This window comes from Sparus aurata, chromosome 9 (genome assembly GCF_900880675.1).
Source record: "Sparus aurata chromosome 9, fSpaAur1.1, whole genome shotgun sequence".
NCBI classification, from domain to species: domain Eukaryota; kingdom Metazoa; phylum Chordata; class Actinopteri; order Spariformes; family Sparidae; genus Sparus; species Sparus aurata.
Window position 1 is genome coordinate 15,635,385 of NC_044195.1, and position 25,835 is coordinate 15,661,219.

At 42.3% G+C, this 25,835-nt stretch overlaps 1 protein-coding gene across 1 annotated transcript; it reads right to left on the reverse strand.

The window, feature by feature from the left end:
* Nucleotides 1-25,430, reverse strand: LOC115588159 (unconventional myosin-XVI-like). The gene is made up of 2 exons (XM_030428547.1): nt 25,374-25,430; nt 1-326 (listed from the first exon to the last, which is right to left on the reverse strand). Exons 1-2 carry the CDS (start codon nt 25,408-25,410, stop codon nt 1-3), a joined length of 363 nt encoding a protein of 120 aa, XP_030284407.1. The 5' UTR covers nt 25,411-25,430.
* Between the last annotated feature and the right edge of the window lie 405 nt (nt 25,431-25,835).

Below are 25,835 nucleotides of genomic sequence, written 5' to 3' on the forward strand. Positions count from 1 at the left end.
TCAGGCACACGACGGCCTTTTCACTGACACACCCTCACATCCACTCACATACACACCTTCTTTGTCATCATGGCGAATGATGGCATCCTGCAGGACATCTGCAAGGCTGAAGCGGACGCGGTGCTTCTTGCGGTGGGCAGGCAGGGCTCGAACCTTGATGCCGCCTTGCTGGCGCTGAAGGGTCTTTTCTCTCTCGTAGTAAGCCCTTATTTGGTCACAGCGCATCCTTCGAACCAGCCGCTGGCGCTGGCCAATGGGGAGAGACTCCAGCAGACACTGGTCTATCTCCATGTTCTGACGAAAGACATTACATAGCTGAAAACAACCTGGTGAGAAAGAGAGTGACAATGACAGTGATGATTAATATCAGGATACTATAGGGCTGCTTACAACTAAATGCAAATGTAATGTATTTATGCATTATTTGTTTTCATTCAAGCTCTGATGCCAAGCTGTCCTGGCTAACAGTGAGGATGACAACCTGGTGAATCAGAGGAAACATTATATTTACTGTAATTCAGTTGGATACTGAGCTGAAGAGGAAAGCATCAGCTGATGAAACACACTAACACTGTCATATTCATTTCATGGCAGAACCACCTTTTACATGTTATTGTTTCATGTACACACATTTTTGCACTTTTCCCACTTGTTTGTTTCTCACTTAGCATATTTACTGTAAATGATATTTGCTGTGTCTGTTTAGCCTTGGGGTGAGTTGATAGGAGCACCGCAGCACTTTGTGTGTTGTCTCTCCTGTCCCAACAGTGTATAGTGATTCTCCTGACTCCGCATTATCTCGCTGCCTCTCAGTGGAACTCAGCCAAACAGATCTCATTGTGAGGCAGCTGCCAAACCTATTATTATTGTCTGCGTGGCTGATGAGGATGTGCAGTGTTTGCGCAGTAGGTAGGCTCAGATTGAGATTCACTAAGGGCGCTTGGGTGAAAATCAAGGGAGACAAACAGCTTAGGTGTCAAGTAAAAGTTTGTCCATCAATCTTGCATTGATAGCTGATGATTCGACAAATTCAGGTCACAGACACCCCTGAGGATAGAAACAATATGAAGAGGAGGATGCCTTCACAGAAATAGCATGTGTTTTTCTTTCTGACTCACCAACTCATCCCTCTTCAGCCCCTGTTGTCTCTATATCTCACTCCTTCCATCAAACTCCACTCGGCTGTTCCTTTGTTGTTATCATTCTTTTGTGCCCATTATGTTTTAACATTCCCCTTCTTGGAGCCACTTTGTCTCTCCATTGATCTCCAGTGGTTCTCAATGTCTCAATTTCATCTCTCTCTTTGTCTTTTATACGTTGTCCCCATGTTTCCTATAACCCCATCTGTCTTCACTGTCTCCTCTCTCTTCATCTCTCATCAAATCCACAGAGTGAAGTGCATTAGTCTTTGAAGAGTATGAACATTCAGGAGGGAAAAAACAATGCAACAATAAAAGATGGCCTCTGCAGTCCTCCAACATAAAGTGGACTGTTCCCACTTTGTGTCTACTTTATACAAACTGCTGCCTCTCATCTGTGGGCCGAGGTGTGTTTGAACTAGATCTTTATCTTGTAGAGACAAAGCCATCCTGGCAGACGAATGGAGCTGCTGCGTCTTTATGTGCTTTTTCCCGTCTGATATACATCTACACATTCATTCTAACACCTGCCTCCTCCACCCCCATTAGCAACACATAAACACACACATACACACACCTTCTGCACAATACACCAGTGCCATCTGCTCTTGTTAGACATGTTAAAATGGCTCTTTTGTGTTCAGGTCCCAGACAAGGGGGGGTCATTATTATACTCTTCATGCCAGGTGTCTGCTTCAACTGTATTTTATTGAGGAACTTGGCTACAGGTCGAGCAGACTCACGCACACAAGCACAGAAATACAATCAACCTACTGCCTTTTCCACTATCATGCCACTCCATCTCTCAACAGTCCAGCTTTCACAGCCCCGTTACTGCCTCTTTTCTTCTTCTACTCTTACATATTTCTCCCCTTTACCTTCTACTCCACTCTGAATCCCATTTTGATATGTGACTGCAGTAGTAGTAGCTGTGCTGTGTGTCTAAACAATAAGACTGGGTGCTCTGATATGAGCTGCCCTGATTTATCCTATGTTGACATCTAGCTCACTGCAGAGCTGAAAAAATATGAGGGGCAGCTGTGGCTATGTTTATCAGACAGAGACAGCCAGCTCTGGAGGAGAGTCGGTGCAGAGCCAGATCTTCTAGAGGAATAAACACTCAGTTGTAGTGGATTCTTCTCTGAATCAGGAGCAATTTACCAGAGATTACTTTTAACCATTTAGGATTAAACAATGCATCAAAGACAACATAGCTACTTCAAATTATCTGACAATCGCCCTGTGTGCCCCGAAGACAATCAACTGTACTGGAGCTAACAGCAACGGAGACGTTGGTTTAATTTTCCCTTTTAGAGATCTTTTATTGATTTATATTGGAAGAGGGTTTACCTGGGACAGGTTTGAGAAACCAAGCACTGTGACAAAGTGAATTTCAAACTTCTATTGTTTATTGTTGAATTTTTTTTTGATTAAATCTAAAATCTTTATTTGTGGTGGTTATGATTTGAGCTTGCCTCCCCCTAATGTGCAAAAAGCCACAAGAATAGTGAGGTGAAGTGAAGTTGTTGTAGATTACCACTTTTTTTTAAAGAATTTGAAAATGTAAATGACACTTGCACGGGCATAAAAACACTTTAAGAATACAGATGTCCAAGAATGGCATGGCCATCATGTTTGAAGCATTAATCGCATTGAATCGTGACATTTAAATCAAAACTCATCATCGGGATTTGTGACACCCCCTACTGGCAGGGCTCCTAACACATGGATGGCAATTTGCCACCCTTATTTATTTATATAGTCTTGAATGAAGGTTCAGTGGTAACGTATAAGACTATAATGACAGGAGACAGATTTTCCACACCAAGAAAAACCACTGAGACTGCAGCTATTATTTTTTTGATTCCTTTATCTAACTGAATGCTGAGCTAATGGTATGGCAGTAGGCAGCAGAGAGCAGACAGCACACTAGCTCTGTCAGTTCAACCACACAAAATGTGGGTATGTTGAACCCTGTCTTCATCCCCACCTTGACTCTGTGACTGTCATCTCTGCCTGTGTTTGGCCAATCATATCCTTCACACTCTCTGTCAACCTCATATATCATCTTTTAAACATGCATTCAAGATTACAGTCACACTCAGCATATGAGATGCCAGTAGCATACACATGCACACATATTAGAGTATTTAGTATGAAATAGATGGAAATCCATTAGAAACACCCTGAAGTAACATTTTGTGAGTAAAGATATGTACGTAAAGTGCATCTCTAAATAAATAATGATCTGCTCAGTGAGCTAAAAGGTTCACTTTAATCTGCACAGCAGTTCACGCATAGCACTAAATGTGATCACATGAGACTATAAAATCTTACCCTTATGAGTTGTCACAACCTGGTGTGTGTTGTTGTATGTTAATGTGGCTGAACATGTTATTAGTATAAAATTACTGGGTAGTGTGTCAGAACATTCCCTGGAGAATTTCTCTGTCTTCAGTTTGTAGGCGAAAACATCAAATACGGCCAGCACTGACAGCAAAGATCATTAATGTTTCACCCTCAGTCAATAAATACTTGAATTTCCATTTTCACATGAAAACAGTATGTAAATGAATACTTCATTGACTTATTAATTATCCAACATTTGCACAAAATGTCCAATAGATGAATGAAAAAACTATGACATGACGTCCCCTCTGAACAGTCATAGAAAAATAACGCAGCTTTTGTTGCCATGTGATGAATGGCTCCGAGCTGATCGATGGAATGTGAATGGGAGAGCGAAAGGACAGTACTGTAGGACTGAGTCTGATGGGAAATAGGGCTGAATGAATCTGAGAGAGATGGAGTGAGTGGAGAGACAGAGAGAGAGAGATAGTGAATAAAAAGCAGGCAGTTTCTTCTCCTGCCATCCCATCTCCAGGCTATCAGTTATTGATTGTCTGTGGAATATTCAATGCGGGCTCCGGCTAATAACACTGACAGCACTGCAAGAGTTTATAAATTAGTCTGAAATTACAAGTTGACGGATGTATGCCTGCACCACCCGTCAGGTTGCAGACACTGGACTTTTTATAGAGGATTACAGAGGACTGATAGAGAGCTTCATCACATAGTGCAATGACAATCACCCGAAGCTCAATATCAGCAAAACCAATGAGCTTGTGGTGGACTACTGTTGTATGTCTGTTAGTGTGTAAAATGTAATGAGTAAATTCACTGAGAGAAACAAAAACAGTCAAAGTCTTTTAACGTGTTCACATGCTTGCTTGGCCATTAAAGCGGACTCTGACAGAGTACAGAGTTGTCGCCATGACAGCAGACAATGCTTAAAATATGGATGTTGCTGGAAAGAAGCTGCTGCTTCAAGGTGGGCACCCAAGATTAGTGTCACCAATTCAGTATCCCACCAAATGTGAAATATGGTCACAATCTCACCCTCTGCTATGGCAGTTAGGGTATTAATGTTAACGTCCAAAAACAGCGTTTTTGCGTAAAGCTTTTTTCTTAAACTACAAGAGATTTGTGTGAAATTTTGTCCCAGTAAGCCACATTCTACAGTAATCAGTTCATTCTCAAGTTCAAGTGGATGTCTGTGCCAAATTTGAGGAAATTCACTCAAGGCGTTATGATGTTCAAGAGAATGGGATGGATGGAGCCCAAAAACAGAGGCACTAGCACTGAATCATGAAGAGGGCAATCAAAGACACATGCAGGCTGCAACCACAGACACAATAAACATGCAGGATATAGATATCGATGCATGTAGTTTGTAGAGATTTGGGGGTGACACAGATAGGGTTCTCAAGAGTCGAGGAGAGACTCTACAGCATCACAGAATTCACTTTAAGTATTTCTCCTTTCATTCTCTCCCATTCCTTCTCCTTGTCATTACCTCTTAAACATCAGCATCACGCCCTCTTATTCCTCCCTGACTCTGCTCATCATTCTTCCCACCATTTGGCCGCATTCTTCATATGTCACTCATCCCATCCTCACCTCCTTCCCAATTCCCAAGGCTGCCATTCCCTTACTCTCTCCCAACGCTGATCTAAATCACCCTCAGTTTCCCTCCATCTGTCCTTTTCTCTCTGAAACCACTTTCTCTCTCTGTCAGTCTGTCACTGTGTTATGAATATGCCAGACACTCATGGGATCTGCATCTTTGTGGCTCTGTTTCATCTCTCTCTCTCACTCTGCTGCTACCTGCCGCATTCACCGGTCAACTTCACACATCTGCAGCAGCTCTCTGCAGCAAGCTCACAAACCCACTTACTGCACGCACACACACACACACACACACACACACGCACACACACACACACACACACACACACACACACACACACACACACACACACACACACACAGGGACAAAAATACCCATTTGAAGTTAAGATTGTGCTGCGGTGTGCAGCTGGTAACCAGGAATTCTTAAGCATGTAAACTCATACAGTATATGATACCCTGCATACATAGTAAGTGCTAATACAACAGGCACACACCCATGGCTGAAGCATAGACTTGCACACATACTTGCATACCCAGTTAAAGAGATGGTGAATGGCTACTTACAGCATTTGATGAAATGGTAGTGAGACATGTTCTGAGTAAGTCACACAGTCCGTCAGTCAGGTAGAAAGGCTGGCAGGGAGGTAGCCAGGGAGTCAGAGAGTCTGGCAGACAGGCAGGCAATAAGCAGCTACAGGTTCCAGCAAAACTAACTAATGCAGCGCTCGTAACCCGGCAGGGTGCATTATTAATCTGGCTCCCTGCATGCTATCCAAACTCCGTTCCCCTGTCTGCATTATTCACCACCAGCAGCAGCTCCGGTTGCAGCCCATGCAGCATCTACATGCGCACAGACTCAGACTCACATACACTCACACATACACACACACATACACACACACACACACACACACAGTCACACTCACACACAAGACATTCACTCCCTCGATCAACCCGTCAGCAAGGGGAGCTGCGGCTGTTTCTAGCTCTCCTCGCCTACAGCCAGATAACCGCCGCACAACGTCTTCTCAGCCATGACCGACGCACGTGCTCCGCTCGCGTCACTGACTGACAGCCAGCTCAGCCCACCTCCCGCTCAACACACCCCCGATGACGCAATGCTCTTCACCTCCTTACACACCCCCTCCCGATCTCCTTCGATCACACACACACACACACACACACACACACACACACACACACACACACACACACACACACACACACACACACACACACACACACACACACACACACACAGTGACTCATATGGAGGATGCACACCTCTTTGGTCTTTCCTCTACCTTCTCAGCCAAAAGGGGAAAGACGGAGATGGAGGGGTGGGATTAGTTGTACCCCTTTAAACTGTAGATAGAGAGATAAAAGAGAGTGCAAGGGAGGTCATCGGAGAATACAGAAGAATAGCGATTGTATTGGAAAATGAAGGAAATGCAGATACAGCAGGGGGAGCAAGAGGAAGAAAAATAAGCCAGAGATAGCAAGAGACAGGGAGAAAGGGGGAGCATTAAATTGGATAGAGGGGAATGCTAAAGAGAGAAACAGAGAGAGAGCGAGAGAGAGAGAAAGAAAGAAAGAAAGAAAGAAAGAGAGAGAGAGAGAGAGAGAGAGAGAGAGAGAGAGAGAGAGAAAGAGAGGAGCTGCTGCAGTGCGGCTTTTGGTGCGGTGACAGGTTAAGTGCTCATCAAGGGTCTTAAACTGGCCACAAATTAACTTCAGATAAGTATAATTTACCAGAATGGTGAGGTTTGAGTCTAGTATAAAAACACACACTCTATCATCCATTTAACACTCTCCAGCACACAGACAGCTTTTAAGTGACGCAACATGCACTCTGTGTTTGCGGTGTCAGTGTGTCTGTGGGGCAATCTTTATGACTTTGTGCTTTAAGGCTGATTTGCATATATGAATACCTAATCTTTGCATTAAAAAGAGGATTTGTGCGAGGAGGGTTGAGAACGTGAGGACAAGCGGAAGAGAGGGGATAGAGGAGCGGGAGGGAAAAACAGCCGAGTAAAGAGAAACGAGAAGAAGATAAAGTGAGATAGCGAGCAAGACTGCAGACACACACACACGCGTGCAATATGGATGAGCGTATAACAGCTTAACGGGCTGTGCAGTGTGTGACTAAAGCAGGATTGTGACACACATTTTAGAAATCTGTGCCACAGTGCTCCCACATGTGCAGGTTACATGGCGGTGCTGCATTTTCCTGTGGGAGGTTTTGGGCTGTGTTCTCACATCGCTGTCAAACACAAGCAAGTGGAGGTGGGATAAAAGAACGTGAGAAGCAGGTGAGGTTCATTTTGTGAGGGTATTGAATGGAGAGGAGCGGAAGAACAAGCTTGAAAGAGAAAAACAGGAAGGCAGAGACTAGAGATGGGTGTGTGTGTGTGTGTGTGTGTGTGTGTGTGTGTGTGTGTGTGTGTGTGTGTGTGTCAGACTGAATGCTCGAGTAATTCCTGTCATCAAAAATCAGGTCAGGGAAGCAACTCGCTGCATCTTCTGCAAAACACGGCCAGAACAACTACTCTAGCATGTACCTGAGTAAAAAAAAGATGCCAGATTGTGTGTGCATATGCATGATATTTTACTATAAGCACACAGACAACACATTCACACCTCCGCTGCCCTCACTAGCCAGGCAGTGCAGTATTTTTGGTCAAGGACAACACAATGACTCTCCTATTAACACTTTACCCATGACATCCAGACCTCACAGCAGTAGATCTGACAAGAAAATGTCATGCCTTTCCGTCCGAATGTCATGAAGCATTAACGGCTCGTGCGAAATTTTGCCATCTGAGCCTGCAGCAATTGACTCGAAACATGCTGTATCACATGGCGGTGATGTGCTGGAACACTGGGACAAAAGGTAACGCAAGGTCTCACATAATGCCAGAAGGCAAGTCAACTCATCTCTGGTGGAACAGCGACAGGATAATGGGTTGGAGTTGCGCTCGAATAATTTCTACCTCTCTGCAGCTGCAATTAGGTCAAGCACCTGAGCAGCGAGGTACACAGAGTACAGATACAATGAAGAAAACTGAGGTACATCACAGACAGTATGGTTTGATTATTTATCATATTATTCAAGCCCTCAAGTTCTGAAGTTCTGATCTGGCAATTCACACACCCATGTCTCAGTGTGTTCATTGCATTATCTAGATATGTGCAGCATTATACATCTGTGCATGTTGGTATAGTATCAGAATTTATGTTGTGAATAGTAGCTTGTACTGTGCTTTATCGCAGCAGTGACAATTTCTCATTATAACAGCTTTAGTCTCACTGGAGATGACAAGCGTCATTCTCTTTGACATAGCTGTCATTCTGCCATCATCACCCTCAGGTGTAAATCAATACTACAACTGTGTTACCACCATTATTTCTATGGTTACCAGCCCAGAGTGTGTGCATATGCTCACAAGCAATCTGACACTAATAATGTGAGATGTCTGATGCAGGAAATGTTCCCAATTATGGCAAAGCCAAAGGCACTTGGTAAGTTTCAGGCTGATGAATTATATATGATGATCTCTCTGGATTAATTATTTAGCATATGTGATATATTTACACAAATAAATATTTATCTATATTACCAGTCAAATTTAAAATTTTGGAATACTATTTGCATGTTTTATGAAATGTTTAATGTTGCCATGCAAATGAAGACCTTGTGTAACTGGGTGGCCCATGTGCACTTGTACCCACACACACACAATGGAGACTATGTGATTACCAAGGGAAAGTCTCTCTCACACACACGCGTACACACAGGCCAACCACACCATTCAGGTTAATGAAGTGCCTTTCTCTTCACAAGATTGCGTTATCTATACCTCACTCCCTCTTCTTTATACCTGCTGGTCATGTAATTGAAATGTCCTGCAGCTATTTCCCAGCAGAATTTACATTTAGTGTGTTGAATTATGGGCACAACCCTTCTGTATATTGTATCATGTTGTTCTTCATAGTGAATAGTATCATTTGCTATGTGTATTGTTTAAAATCTGCTGCAATACACAGTGCTGCGGTTGTTTAGCTGAGGTGACAGCTTGTGTTTTTGTTACGACATTTGGTTTGTTACATTGCCAAGCACTGTTGTCGTTTTTGGAAGTATGCTGCTGATGAAACACTCTGAAATACACCATTTTTATATAAATTCTTATGTGAGAATGCATGTGTGTTTTTTATATTAATTAGGCTTGATCTAATTGGAACAGTAAGGCACATTTTAAAAGCGATGCACTGAATAATTACACCACCATAACATATAGTATCAAAATCAATGTTGAGCTGTGCCCAATTATTTCAGACACCTAAGTTTGGTATTTTTTATTACTGTTATTATCTTATGTTGTTATCTTCCTTCAGTAGGCTTACCTTAACACATACAAGTCAGCATCTGTGTCACTTGCATGCTGTTTTGGAGGATTAGTCAAAACACATGTTAGAATATGTAACAACGAGGTTTTATAGTGAGCAGCCATGCATCACAGTTACAAGGGTGTTGACAGGCAGACTAAGCAATGAGTTACACCCTGGCGGATATTTGCTAGCTGCTAAGGAAAGGAGAGATGAAAATGTGCAAGAACTAAATGTAAGAATTAAATATTTATGACCAATTGCAGCTGAAGAGGGAGTCAGCAAAAATACTAAACAAATATCCTTTGACAATGCAACAACATTTAGAGGGGTGGCCAACTGAAAGGTGCCTCGTGTTTAACTGCTCAAGTGTGCTATGTATTTGATCCTATCACAGTGTGGTTAAAACAGATTGGCCCTCTGACTGCTGTGCTGTCCTAATCTCAAGCTGGTCTCCTTGATATGCTGTTGAGGTTTCTGGAGTGACGTGCTGATGTGGTTTAGCACCAGCTGTTGTCCCACCTGGTTGTGGTGGGACACAAAAAAAAATTATAGTTTTTTCACTAACGACAAAACAATGAATTATCTGTGCATTTATATGGAACTAAGCTTTAGGAGCGGTCCACCTTAACTATCCTCCAGGTTACGTCGCATTCGGAGATCGATACTTCTCGGCTGCCATGACGGTGGCTAGTGGAACAAGCTACTCCTAAGGTAAGTTGTTCAAAAACTTTCATTTTAGCAAACTCTGTTTACACGAACAATCTTCTCAATGCTCGTGTTCATGTGTAGAGACCCTGGTGATACTACGAGCAAAGTTTCATGTTGTGTCGAGCCTTCTTAGTGTTTTAAGAACAGCGATTTTGATGCTATTGCTAAAGTGCCCCAAGCACTCCCCTTGAAAAACGAGTTTGACCCGAAAACGAAAATATGGTAAATCATAAAAGTGCCTCTTTCATCGTAATTATGCTTTTACACGATGACTCACTTTAAACTTATAAAAGACTAAGACTAGACTAATAAAGAACAGTAGGAAGAAAACAAAAACAAGAATATTTAAGTGTAACACACACTTACTGAAGCAAGAGTTTGGAGCAGTTGAGTGCATGCATGCAAAATATACATTTTTCTAACTTTGATTGCATATTCTTGTCTTTTTTCCATGCAGCAGTCATAAAGAACTACATCGCTTCCAACACTGAACCCATGTTTGTTTGGGATTATTTGATCAATTTCATCCTCATTCACCAATGATTTAAAAAAAAACAAAAAAAAAACAAACATATTTTGTAAGATCACAGTGACCGTGACCTTTGACAACCAAATTCTAATCAGGTAATCTTAAAGTCCCAGTGGACATTTGTGCCAAATTTAAAGAAAGTGCCTCAAGCCATTCTGGAAATATAGCCTTCACAAAAATGGAAGAGACAACCAGAAAACATTATGCCTCTGGCCACTGCTGTTGTCAGCATGGAGTTATAAAAACAACTACAAATACAACACACCTTGTGCATGTGTGAAATCTATTCATAATCTGGGTATCACCCTTTAGGATGGATTATATTGTAATCCAACCATTTTTCCTCCAAAAGAGCAGCTCAGTCCAGGTTAAAACTGAACAGCAAGGATTACTATTTAATATTCATAATACTAGTTAATAGCCTTGCAGCAATATTGGTCAATCCCATGGTGGATCGTTGCCTGCAAGGGGAGGATTTAAATGCTTCTCTGCTTGATGCAGCAGAGCAGCAAGAAACTCCACTGAATCAAAAAGAGGTTTATATGCCTTGATCAAGTCGACACACATAGTAATTAAAGCTGCATAATGCAATTTTTGACCAATTAAAAGCAAACAGCCTCAAAATAAAACTTACAACGACCCTTGAGCAATTGTATGCTATGAAACTCTACTGGGTAAATAACAACTGCTGACATAAAAAAACAGAACAAGAAATTATGCAACATTCAAAAGGTGTACAGGTGAAGGTAAGAATCTACCAGTCACATGTTCCATCTGTACTGGAAACATCATAGTTGTGCTGGTGTTGTTCCATCAGTAACAATTCAAGTGTTGCTTTCAATCGCTCACAGGTGCTGAACTAACAGGCATGGCTGCAGACTGACATATTTCCTCCCCTGACACAGGCAATGTTTCATTTATTCCATTTATTTCAAACAGAACAAGTTTCAAAAAGCAATACTGCAAAGCGTCTCTGTGGTCAATCTCCTGAAATGTTGTGTTGGTAAACAACGTCTTTACTTACACTTAGAAGGTGGAGTACATTACACTGGTCCTTGAATCACTGCACTGGTTTCCTGTGTGTCAAAGGATATACTTTAAAATCTTACGACTTGTACCAAATGGCATCAGGCCTAAACGTATCTCTAATTTACTTGTATGTTACAAACAATCCAGACCCTTCAGGCCGTTTGGTACAGGTTTAGTCAGGGTTCTCAGTAGGGCTGGGTATTGTTAAGAACCTCACTATTCAATTCGATTTCGATTCTTTAGCTCGCAATTCGATTCGATATCGATTCAATTCAATATTGATTTAAATGCTTCGATATCAATTCAGTAATAAGTAGCGCACCAAGCTTAAAACTAATTGTGATGCCGACATGCATAAACAAATAATTCATTAGAGTACCTGTTGATAATTTTTAAATTCAAAAAAGTAATCTTAAATTACAAATCTTTCCTCTAGGAAGTTCTAGTTAGAACTGAAATGTAAACAAAGGCACACAATGTGTTCAGTTATAAAATAGTGCAACCATAGTTAAGCTGAGAAAGTGCCATTGTTTCTGGGACTGCATGGTACATTTTTGTAAATTTTTGTACATAAACATAGACATAACCGCGGTCCCTCCGCCCTCCAGCTCGACGCGAGGGGGTAAAACGTTGACACTGAACCCCCCTCTCTCCCCAGAGAGTGCTACCCGCAGGCGCATGGTGCAGCGGCCAGGGTGAGACCGGCTGCGCTGGGAGTTTACAGTCTCCGAAAGAGAGGTGTGTCAGACATCGACTACAGGCCTCTGCAGCCCCAACGGTGTTTCTGAATCGATAGTGAATTGGGAAAAAATATATTGCAATGCATTGATGAATCGATATTTTTACCCACCTCTAGTTCTCAGGATCAAAACAAAGCAATGTGAAGCAGCTTCTGAGATCTGAGTTCGGCTAAAACTGTTTTGAATCAGAATTCATAAAAAAATGTCTTAATGTCTTGTCATTTATGTATTTCTATGGCCCAGTAAGCAACTTTAATAACCTTGTGTCCAAATGGTGTTGTAAACTTGCCTTGCCTCACTGTTTGTTTCTTGGTGTAAGAAAATGTTTCTGTTTTTTTGGTGTAAGCAAAAATGTGTCTATAGCACCGAATATCTGGGACTGTCAAGTACCACATATTGGCATCAAAAACATTTATATTCTTCTTTACCAATTCTCTGATCTCTGGTTAACATTTTAATATCTTGACATTTATGTTAAACTAAACAATGACATCATTTTTGATATATTTATCTAATATCATTTTTAGCACTGATTTGGTATTGGTAGAAAAACTCCTAATATATTCCTTATGTCTGAAAGAGACTTGACTTCCACCAGGCCTGACAAGATGGGCAATCTGCTTTGGAGCTGTTCGCCCAAAAAACGTGCCTGGCCCTATTAGTCAGTTATTCAGCTACAGTCGTGTCATACATGTGTAAAACTGAAGCTACAACCAACGCTTGCTGTGAAGTAGACTCGTCAGCTCAACACTTACAAAAGTGATGAAAGCTCCCTAATCCTCAGTTCTTATTTCCCTTACCTTTGAAAATGTCATACAAATTAAGAATCGAGACAGAAAGGATAAACTTGCACTGAACGGTAGAACAAGATTCCCCATGACAAAGAAACAGTGGGATGGGAAAAAAGTGAAGGGTAGTTCATCATCAGAGGGGATATGAGCGATCAGATGGCACACTTATACTGACAGTATGTTATAGCTTCATTATCCATTCCAATGTTGCAGCAGAGATTAAGTATGCAGCAGCCAAGTAAAATTAAATTTCACAAATTTCACAGGTCAAGAGTCAACAACTTGAAGGAAGAAGGAAGAAGCGATTTATGGAAGGACAGAAAGGTAACATCTGTAGCATCTTCAAGCTGCAGATCGGACACTGGTGGACTGATGGAGCTCATTATTACCGCAGGCTATGTGCAAAAAGAAAAGGACATGATGGAATCATGAATGAAGAGGAGTGAAGTGAAAAATCTGTCAGAACCATGACAACTTGACAGACAAATGAAGTAAATTAGTATATGACAAAGGCAGTAAAAGACAGGGGAGAGCTATAACAATTAATAACTTATAAGCCACTTTCTCTCCTCTCACACGTTCTCGTGCTGAAGGCCCCACTTTCCTGCCAATAATTGTATTTCTGCTTCTCTCCCTAAATCACCTCCCCTCTGCTTGTCAACTCCAAAATCCCTCAAACTGGAAGCATCTCTCTCCCTGCCTTTGTCTATTCTTTACTGCCCTCTCCCCAAGCTCCCAGCTCCAAGCAGCTGGCACAATGGATAACATGGGAACATAAAGGATGGCTGCGAGCTTCACCAAAGACAATCAATAACCAGACAAACAAAAGAGCAGCACAGTCCTGCATGTGAGAAGCTCCAAACTGAAGCGGCACTCAGCGCAGAGGCGGCATCCTCCTGTTACCTTGTTCTGTTCCTGGCTGACTAAGAGTGAAAACCATGACCGCTGTCTGACACACACTGTATTAGTGACTCACAGTGAGCTAACAGACCAGTGAACAGTTGGCTCTGACTCCTACCCCACGAACCATTATGTTTATGTTAACATGCTACGTGCAAAGCTGCTCAAATTCAAGTACCAATGACACCCAAGATGCCTGCTGTGTATGAGAATGTGTGCACAAACCCACACACACTGTACTGTGTACACACACTCAGAAAAACATGCCCAATTATACTCAATACCCTATTTGTTCTTTCTTTGGCAAAGCCAAGACGATATAGTGTGACAAAAAAAGGGGTTGAGGTAAGAGTGTACATTCTACATGAAATGAAATGTTGAGATGTTTGCAGATATTCAAGAGTTATTGACAGTGGATAAACAAGTGAGATAAACATACAGTAACTAGTGGGTCTCCTCTGGCAATATGGCCTAGTTTGTATCTACACTTGCTGATGCTGTAAGAAAATCCAACCAGCAAAAAAAATGAGTTCCCTATCTTAATGTACTCCCCAGGCATTGCGAGTTCTCCCATCTGGCTTTAAGAGTCATTAAAAAAACAGATCTTAAAGGGAAAAACGTCAGTGGAAGTTACATTTCCTGCAACGTTTAGTTTTATTTACCCATTCTGTGGCTGAAACTTCAGGGAGAGAAGAGATAAGGGATCTCCATTCACCAACCTAATTTCACACACTGTCAAAATTAGCTGTAGTTAGCTGAATGAACTGGACAATCATGTGGTCAAAATGCGGGTCGACCTTCAGGGTTCAGGGCTAATAGTTAATAGTTAATAGCAGTAAAGAAAAACAAAGAGGAGGCAGAGTGTGGAAGAGAGTTTGATTTCTGTTAATCTGTAAGAAAACTGTCCATGTCACTAGTTAATATATCTCATTAAGGCCACAAGCTATGCTACAGCAATCTTGATGCTCCACAATAAATTATTGCTTTATCCTTCTGAACACTTGTTATACATACAGTAAAGTTGTAGTAACTGATTAAATAGTTTCAGTAAATCTCTGTATAACTCATGAGGCTGCATTACTCTACAAACCTCCACACAGTCTGTATACGTGGGCATGTTTAAATGTGAGTGTTTGTGTACAGGTCCAGTCACCATATCTGACCACAGCGTTGCCAACCAGCTGTCACCACAAGGAGGAACGACCTACTGCGAACACATGGATACTAACACGCACACACATAAGCTGACTTCAGCGTGGTGTAAACACAACTGCTCATGTCGCTAAGCAACCTCCTTGAAACGCCTCCTCCCGTCCAGTAGGAATGAACAGTAAACGAGAGAGGCACAGAGCGAACTGAAAGATAAAGAAAAAATACAAACTCACTGTGAAACAGAGTCACATAATGCAGTACCACAAGCCCAGAGTGGAACGGCTTAGAGTTCACTTCATATTGTTTACTCCAAAAAAAAAAATAAAAAATGCAACCCACTTTGTTAAGTTGCGTTTAGCTAGGGGCAAGTTCTGTTCTCAAAGTGGAAACAAAGAGCGATCAGTAAGAGCTGGCATGGCTCTTCACTACTGACCCACTTGTGCCCCCAACCATGCCCTCCAAAAAGCTGGCAGACTCTCAGTCATTCACTTAGCGGAGCTTTTAAGCCGACTTAGAAGACATGCCAGCACTGCTTTATATTGTCTTGACTGGAGCCTGGTAACAGCCACCCTGATGCCGCCTCACAATACATGCAACATGCCAACTAGTTGTGACTGGTGTGTGTGTGTAAACAAAGACTATACACACACAAAAACTCAGTGACCTACACATGCAGCACCGTTTCATACACCTGCCAGGGACATTTTTCTTCAGTTTCAAATTAAACTGTCTGAAACTGTATATGTATATACTGTATATTAATCCCCTCCCTATTTATAATTGATGGCCTGAGCCTACCCACGGTGATGAAGCTGGCCGCATTAACTTCTTGCATCACACACCTCCTCAAAGACACCTTCACAGCATCAACAGCTACACTTAACTCTTAGCTTTAACAACAATACAATGGCGACCTTGGAACTTACGTCTGAAACAAACATACATCCTGACTGATCACCTTTCACACGCCAGAAATCACATTTCTCCTGTTATTTTAAAAATAAGCATACAGGGCAATGTGTAACATGTCATATTATGTGTTAACCCTCATAATCAGTAGGGCGGTACCCTAATATACCTGATAGGGATGAGAGCCTGTCTAATGTTTGAGTTTTGGGGCCGATGCCAAGTAAAAACTAACAATATTGATATGGCCATTATTGGCCATTATACACATATTTTGTGCAATAATCTCTAAAATATGTTTTATTAGTTTTAAGTGTTCACACTGTTTTATACAAGCTTTCATATCAGCACAGATTGTTTTAATAAACTTGTGACAACACTGGCGTTACCAATCGAGACTTTTTCTGAAAACAAATGACATTTGTCAAAGACATTATCGGTGGAGCGCTTCGATGTTTAACATAAGATTTGAGTTGCCAGGTCTATCAAAAATCACTGTAGATGATGTTCAAAGAGAAGCTGAAAGTAATGTTAACTTAGAATACATGCCAGCTGTAATGTGAGTTCATTGTCAAGGCTAGACAAATTAGGAACAGCTAACAGCTTTGCTGTAATGAACAGGAAAAAAAATGCTCTTATGCCTTCTTGCCCCCTTGCAGGTTGTTTTTTAGATTTACTCGCCTTCTTGAATAAAACAGTCAAGTCTGGTTAGGGGTGGTAGATAAATGACTAAATGTAAATTCAAATGTTAATCCGTCTCTGTAATATTCTCCTAGGAACCAGACAGACATAACTGTTCACATATGCCTGTGACAGGAGGCCAAAGTACTAAACTGCCTGCTGTACAGTGTGCTTGGAGCCTAAATGCTCTGCTCAACAACAGTGTGGCCTTGATGGCAGCCACTGAAACGATGTTAAATCAGCTACCTCCACATATTCACCTCCACACTGCGAGACAGGCTGCATTTCAGCAGATCTAAAGACCAGTTGATAGTCAAGTCGTAGTAACAGATTATGTTTTCCAAATCTAGCTAAACGTTGAACCTCTGATCCCTAATGTAATCGGTTTCCCAATTCTGGATGTGGGCCAGCGGGAAGAGACACTGAGCTAAAGGATTCTGATTGGCTTTGTTGTGACCTCTAGCCCCTTGCCTTCACTCAGACCGTTTGTCCCGAAGGAGTCATCGCAGGTCAACTTCATCATTAATCACAGAGCCTGATGAATGGCACGGGCTTTGCCAATGAGCTTGTGGCAGGGTGGTGCACTGCGAAGGAAGACCACCCTTTAGTCAGGGGAGCCAGATTCAAACTCCAGGACTGGAAAAGCAGCTTCTCTAACGAGACTTTACCAGCTCTGAGTGGCTGACCCTGTGCTTTGATAGCCCTGTGGAGAGTGGCAAGTGACAAGACAATTGCCCTGAGCAACCAAAAAATTATCGCATGATAACTAAAAGCATCAGCACCTTACGATTCTTGACAACAACATAGCCACGAGACAAGTGTGAGTCTTTCTTACACAAAGACATAATATCAGATAAAACAGACTCATGCTCAAGTACAGCTCAAAAGTGTGACAACCTAGACACAGATAATAATTCTCGTATATAGCGAGGATGTCTGACAGCATGCTGAAATCATTGCTGCACAATCAGCTGTTCATTCCCAGCCAGAAACACACACATTCTTCCACACTAAGCATCTCGTGGTATATTTAGAGCCGCGACAACTGCACGGCACATCTGCCTTCCCTTTCATTCCCTGTGGCACGCCGGGAGCACCACATGACATCCATGCACACTACCATACACTATCATGTCCTCGCTGTATGTCTCACATGTTGTCTGAAGAGAGTCAAGAGTTAAATTCACATATACACTCGCCATCAGCCTCCACATTGATGATGAGGGAGAAAAGAGAAAAGCCTTACCGGTCAGAGCGTGTCCACGGGAGACACCAGGGTACGGAGGAGAGAGAAATGTGTTTGCCCCGACGGAAACCCGACGAACGACGCCTCCCCGTGCTCCGCCACCAAATCAATTTCACACTCTCTCACCTCCCCGCCACTGTGATGTCATTCATTCATCCGTTTCCCCCCGTAGCCATGGCAACTCTGCCGCTTGGAGCAGTTCATTCTTTTACATCAGTCTTTCTCACCCTCCTTCTTCGTCCCTCCCCCTCTCCAGACCCCAGTGAACCCAGCCCACTTTACTCCATCTGAGGGGGTACAGTTACACCCCCAGCGTCGCAAGCATCCACTCTCCTCCTCTCTACTACTACACTGCGTAGCTGGTGTAAAGTTAAAAAAATAAAAAACTGAGTAGGAGGGTGCAAAACACAAAAAGGGGGAGGTGCCTGGATTCACCTCATGTAGCATACACGCCCTGAAGACTTTGTGATCAAACAGGCATAGTTTTGTCAAGGCAGCCCATAAAGACAGCGCTGGCAGACAAAGAGAGCTGGGAGACACAGCAGAGCCTTGAATAGGTGTGCCTGGAAATCTCCTGTTCAGACGTGAGCCAGCTGTCTCAGTTGCACACAGACAAACAGATTCAAACAGCACATGATGGAGCTTTTAAGTGCTGATGATGCACAGATGTGTGTGTCTGGAACTCCCTAATTCACTCACACAGCCCAAACACTTGGCTCCGCAGTGTAGCGTGAGGTGATGAATAGTTAATGACCATCACCATCATCATTATGACGGTGCCTCTCTGCTAATAATCCCCGTGTTGACCTTGGAAAAGAGGGGAGGAAAATCTGGCCACTGAGAAGCAAATCAAACAAAGACACACACTTACACACACCGTCACCCTCCTTTATGCAATTATGGACCGCCCTCTCCCTCGGCCCAAATTCCCTCACCCGGCAAGCCTTCTCCTCACAGCCTCCACAGGCTTAAGATGTTCATCACTGCCCTATTTAAACCATTTCAACCTGCGCCACCACCACTCACAACCCCGCTGTTTTCATATTTTAAATCTCCCTCAGCATCTATCTCCCCTCCCACCTGCTTCCATTTTCACCTGCAGGGCCTGAGAGAGAGCCACCATCAACCAGATGAAAGAAGGGTGTCAGACCAAAAACCAGGAACAGGGAGACACATAAGGATAAAGAAAAATCAACACAATCACAAAGGAGACTATAGTCTGGAGTGGGACAAAGGACACTGATTAAAAAAGTAATTAAAATATGACCGAGTAAATCCAAAAGCCTTGAGAGAGAGGAGTGTCTCCGGGACAGACAGGGATCTCCTCTCTGTCACATCTCTTCACACATCAGCTGGTTTTTAATTAGCTTCCTGTGCTTCCCTTCCTGGAAAATCTTTCCATCTGTCTGCATCAATCCCTCGCTAGTCATTCTTCATCTCTCTGTTGCCTCTCATATCATTAATGGTGGTCTTAGCCAACCGCCTGTAAAGTAACAAGTTCTCGCTTCTTAGCTTTATTTCCATGTAGCATAAATCATAGTTTACATCAATTGGCGACTGAAGTGTTCTTACATACCACACTGAGGTTGTCAAATAAAGGTTTTGCCTTTTTTAAATCTCTCTTAGAAGCATCATTTAGAGCTGAAACACACATTTCGGACAGCCACACATCTATGCCGTATACAGTATTACTAGTAGTAGTACAGAGTCACTTCTCTCTGTAAACTCAATTTCCTGCTGCTCATACTGACACAGACCATAATGCTGACAAGGAACCTAAATACAAATCTAGTCAGAACATCATTTTTAAAATCATCCAGGAAAAGGTTTATGTCTTCAGAAGTTTGTTTTGGTAAGCTTATTCATGTTAACTTTCTCCCTGGCGTGATAAAAACGTTTGCTAACACAAGGTCCAACCCATTATGTCCAATGACCGTTGCGTGTTGCACTGAGTAAAGCACAACAGATATCCGACAGTCTCTAGCTAGCTCATTCAAATCAGTACTAAATCACTGAAAATCACTTTAAAACGGATTTCATCGTGAACAACTCACATCCGGCGTCGCTAAATAACAGCACATGACAATGCAATGACTTTAACAGGAAAAAAATATATGTATTTTTCCGACCTTGATATCCTTCGGGTGCCCTCCGTTTCTGCCTGTCTACAGGAGGAGGAGTTTAGCTAACGTTAGCATGGCGCAGTTAGCCAGCTTCAGTGTTAGCATTGTGAGTACTTAGGTTGTTTTACCTCGGCAACATTGAATTATTCTGTGTTTTGGGGGATTTTCTCCCTGGCAGTATGAGAATTTCCCTTAAATATTGACACATGTTTCAGATATAAAAAGTTATTATGCCCCACCTGTACTCCACCTTTTATTAAGCTAACGTTACTTTCCTCAATTGCTGCTGATTGCTAGCTTACTCTCTGGCCTGTGTCTTAACGCTTCTACTATGATACAACACCTTACACAGCAAATCTTATGTAAACTAACTAGTTACCTGTGTTTTTTCTGTATTTACAATAGCTTTTTTTAACCTTTTTTTGTGCTTATGTTACTAAATATTTCACCCTCCCATCAATAAATGTTAAACAAAATTCTAATCATCTAAAGTTAGGATAACATTACATATTTTTGTTTCTATTTATCTCAACTGTGCCTGTTATATCTTAATTTCAATAATTATTGTATCTGAGTTATATTGAATCTGCATTCTGGTTCATCACTAATAGCATTTATAATTAAACGTGGTACTTTCAGTTGAAGTGCAGAGTGTTAATAATACCACTAAAGTTATTTTGTTTAAACGTGCAATATGTTAGAATTCCTACTCAAAACAAACAGGGACCTGCATATCAACAGGGTAACAGCTAACTGAAGCTAACTACCGTTAGCTAGTTAGCTCAGTTAGCCATTTATGTTTTGGTACTGGTCTATGTTGATTTTTCTACACTGTTGCCAGATATCGCGAGAGAAACAAGCAAGCGGGCCTATGAAAACAAGCCCAAAACAAGCGACTTCTCCGTTTGTGGTAAAAAAAAAAAAGGAGAGAGATTATTACACTTTGCACACACACAAATATCACCCTGAATCCAGAAATATTATTGTATTTATTATTGTTTTTATATGTTATGATCCTTTTTTGTTTTAGTTCCAGGACTTCAAAACAATATGACATGCAATACAATAGGAAGAGGAACACTTTAACAACAAGCCCAAAAACCCGCAAACCCGCGACTACCAATATTCATAAGCAACTTTACAGAAAAACAAGCCCAAAGTCGCTTATAATAAGCGGACTTGGCAACTGTGTTTTTCCAGCAGGGAGGGAGCTCTCAGCAGGAGCTTTGGACAGGGATGCATTCGGGGCTAGCTGTTTAGCATGTTAACCTCAGAGGACATCCCTACAACACAAAACAGAGGCATCATAACTTCCAAACTGCTATTTCTTCGCAGTCTGTTGATCATTTGAGTTCATTTTTGAATGTTTTCTCACACATCGCACCTTTGAGAGTTCTTTGTTGCTTTTAAAGGAATGTTGCTCGGCTTTGACCTCCTTTTTCGTTATGTCTGCTTTCTCCCAGTTGGTTTGATTTCTCTCTTTGAAGACATTTGATTTTTTTCCGTCGCCGCTCGGTGCGCCGACTAAAGCCTGCTATTTTTAGCGCTGGTAAACACACTGTGAACAAGGGCCAGGCAAATTCAATTCATTTACTTAATTAGTCATTCTAATGGGTTACACCACTGGCCAGACTAGAGATCCACACAGTTAGAGGCTAAATGTTCCTCTCCTTAGTTTTACTGCTAACACTCAGATGCAGCAGTCTGTCATACTGGTGATTGAACTGAAAGCATGGCCCTGGTACGTACAGTATGAACCCTGGCTGCGGACGACTCATGCTGCGTTCAGACACACTGCTGCAGCGATAGAAGCAGCCAGCAGCCTGGCCTCTCATGAAGCCGTAGCTCTGTGTGTCTGTTTTTACTCCTCTGCTCTGACTGGAAAGTTTTAGTTCTGATGTAGCCGCCGCTATACACACACACACACACACAAGAGTATTTTTTTTCTTGTCACGCAGGGCGATTTTTTCAGATTTACTCGCGCCTGGTCATTGCTCGCATTGCGTCATTGCACAGCTTTTCTCAACTTTCTTCTGAAGTGCTGTGCACTTCAAATCTCTGCAGCCCAGCGAGAGGCCTTTCACAACGACACGGGCCGAGAGCGACCGCTAAATTGATCACACTTAACCTCGACTTTACAACTCTTTCTTACACTCATCTGCTTCTCAGCCCCCCCCGTTAGGGTGAGGTATGTGTGCGGTCATGGCTGTCGTTGAGCCACACTCCCTGTGCTCTGGACCATGGGGTCAATTGGGAAATATAAGGAGGATGAATGGAGTTGGAAGGTTGAGACAAAGTTAGAACACAGCGAGAGAGGTGGGAGAGGTTCAGGGGTAAGTGTGTGTTAAATCTTGGAATTGAGGTCCACCAGGGGCATGAAATTACCAGACTACAGGTTGAAATCATGCTGGCGCACACAGCCTTTAATCCAAAGCCGAAGCAATTCCCTCCGCAGCGTGGTCTGAGACGCTGCTCTACCTACACATTATCCCTCTCTTCAGAACTCTTATCTGCACTCGCAGGAACGAGCGGAGGATATGACGAGACTGACAGCATCGGCCCGTCATCGCCCCTTCTACCGTACCCTCTCTTCCTCCTTCACCACTCCGATTAAACCTAACCTTGATGGTCTTTTTCTCACATGCTCCTTAATTCTTGCCTCACTCTCTCCTTCACAAATCCCTCCATCCCTCTCATCCCCTCTGCCGTAGACAACGATTTGACAGGGATCCGGTTGGAGATTAGCATGATAGTAACGTGGGAGCGCATCATGGCATTGTCGGGGGGGGGGGGGGGCTGAATGTGAGAGATGACATGTTTGAAATCAAGCACACAAACATCACAGCCAGATGAGATCTTTCATCTCAGCGTAAACTCCCCCCACGGCTCCTCCGATGGATCAAAGCGGTGTTTTTTTTAAAGGGAATGCTTAACCGATCCTGTTCAAATCATTAGCATGGCTCTGCAGCTGGGCTCACGCTCAGTACTCTAATATTCACTGTCTAGCTGCAGGCGAGGAAACCTGGTAGGTGGACGACGAGTGTTTGTGCGTGGGGCGTGGGGGGGGGGGGGGGGACGTCCGTGTGCACGTGTTTAAGCGAGTGTGTGTTTAGTGATGGGAGCCGTTAAGTGGGTACATTTGATACACCCGCCCTGCAGAAAGGTGGGAGAGCGAGCCTCTTCATGAGCTACTCTCCCTCCCTTTCTCTCTCCTCTCTCTCTCTGTCCTACTTTCCTGTCGTCTCATCCCTCCCGCCCTCTGTCTTCTTTCTGACGAAGACCTTTACCAGCTTCCCTTGTTAACATACTCGCCATGTCACGTACTCTAGCCGGTGCTCCCATTCTCACACGCCAAATCATCTCTGTAACACTCAAGTAACACATTTAATTTGCATTTGATTTATTTTGTATGTCTCATCTGATTTATCATTTAAAATTTTGTCTCATTGATAAAAATTATTAAATGTGCCTTCATCACACAGGCTGCATATAGTGTATTTCCTGTGTGGGTGGACTAAATCTGGTGGGTTAATTTATTGATGAATTTACTGCCTTTTTTTCTTCTTTTTAAAAAAAAAAAATCTTGCTCTACAATATCTTTTTTACTTAATGTAAATTGTTTCTATATATCACTTGATTTGCAAAGTAGGGTCACAGGTAAAAAAAAAAAAATCCTTTGCTTAACCTTGATAACTAATAAAACTTAATAACTAACTTAATAACTACTTAACTAACTCACTTAATAAAAAAATGTTGTTTTCCTGAGATAATAAGATAATTAATCATGAGAGAAACCTTAAGATTCATAAGACTGGATCGTGACTTACAGCCGCTGCTCTGTGGGCTGGGTTTTGGGAGTTTCAAAGCAAAACCACATGAACTTTTTATGAATTTTCGCCATTAATAATGGGTACTCCTTGATCTGACATTTTCTGCTTAAATCAGTTGCTGCGCTTGTCAAGGTGCCATGTATGCATGCTGGCAAGCAGTAGCACTGCTGATCTAATAAACATGAAGCTATATGGAGTAAGAGGGAACAATCTTTTGTGTTCTTGCAATAACGGATTGATTTATCTCGTTCTCTTGTCTCTTGAAAAACAGGATTTGTTTTATTTCATGATAAAGTCACAAATAACTTGTGATGGCGGGGGAAAAAATCAAATTTAACTAGTTATGAGGGGAAAACGGAGGAAATAAAGTAGCCATTTAGTGCCAACTGTGGGTATTGGTTGCTGTATACATTTATATGACAGAAACAATAACATTTTTTTTTTCTCTCCACAAGCACAAAACTCGCAAAAGCTCTATAGTTTCATTTAGGGGTACAAACAGGAGCGAAGCCGTGTTCACATGTACTGTACATACCAGTGGCGGCTGGTGACTGAAAAAATTGAGGAGGACAGGAGGAAAACCAGTCCACGGTGTCATGTTATTTTATAGCCTACAAGTCAACTACTTATCCCTACTTTCTTATATTTAATGAAAACTAAGCAATAAAACAATGACTTATAAGAATTCTTTAAAAAAACATTTTATTTAATGGCTAATATACAAGACAAAAAAAATACCACTGTATACCCCTTCCGGAATTTGATCCCCAGTCACCTGCTCTACTCACTGTGCTACCACAGCAATCAATGTACATACTTCAGGACAGCACAGGACATCACACACATCACTCATCACAATCGCCCGGTCGTGCCGCTAACGTTATGTCCTCCAGCAGGAGGAACGAAACGAAAACTATGAATTATCTTTCTGACTGCTTCGCTCTGATTTCTCCCACCAGTTTTTTTCTATCAGAAATTTGCTTATATTTCCTTTGAAACCGATTCCAATATCGCTGAAAACTCCATATTTCTTGTCCGAGCATGGCGGGCAGTGAAAGCTGTAAAATACCATATATACCGAATTGACCCTGATAATAAGACGACCCCTCTTTTCAAGACTAATCTTCAGAAAAAGACTCTGATATCCAAAATGTGTTTCTCAGTAACAAACTCACACACCTTCCTGTCAATCTCTTGGAAGCGGCCGCTTAGAGGACCACGATAAGCTTTTCTCTTACTGTTAGCGTTTTCAGACGATCTTTTTGGACCCGCCATCTTCGGACGTTACACTCCATAACTCCATATTCTTGGCTGGCTGACAGTTGTTTGGCACCTCCGCTGCGTTGATCTCATTATCTTAAAATCAGCATCATAGCTCCGCCTCAGACGTCTGTTAACTTGCCACACTTGATCCACTTTGCTCCGTAAAATCACCGCGTCTCTCCATTTTTCATCTCCTGTCACTTCTTCTTCTCCGCTGTGATTGACAGATAACCCCAGCCACAGTGTCAGTGACGTCTCTACAATAAGCTGGCGCCCTCTGCCGTTGCGGTCGCGTAGCGACCCAGACAACTATCAGCATGTATTAACGGTTAGACCCCGATTATAAGACGACCCCACTTTTTCACATAATTTTAATCGGAAAAAAAAAAAAAAAACTCGTACTATATTCGGGTCAATACGGTACATAGAAGTATTTT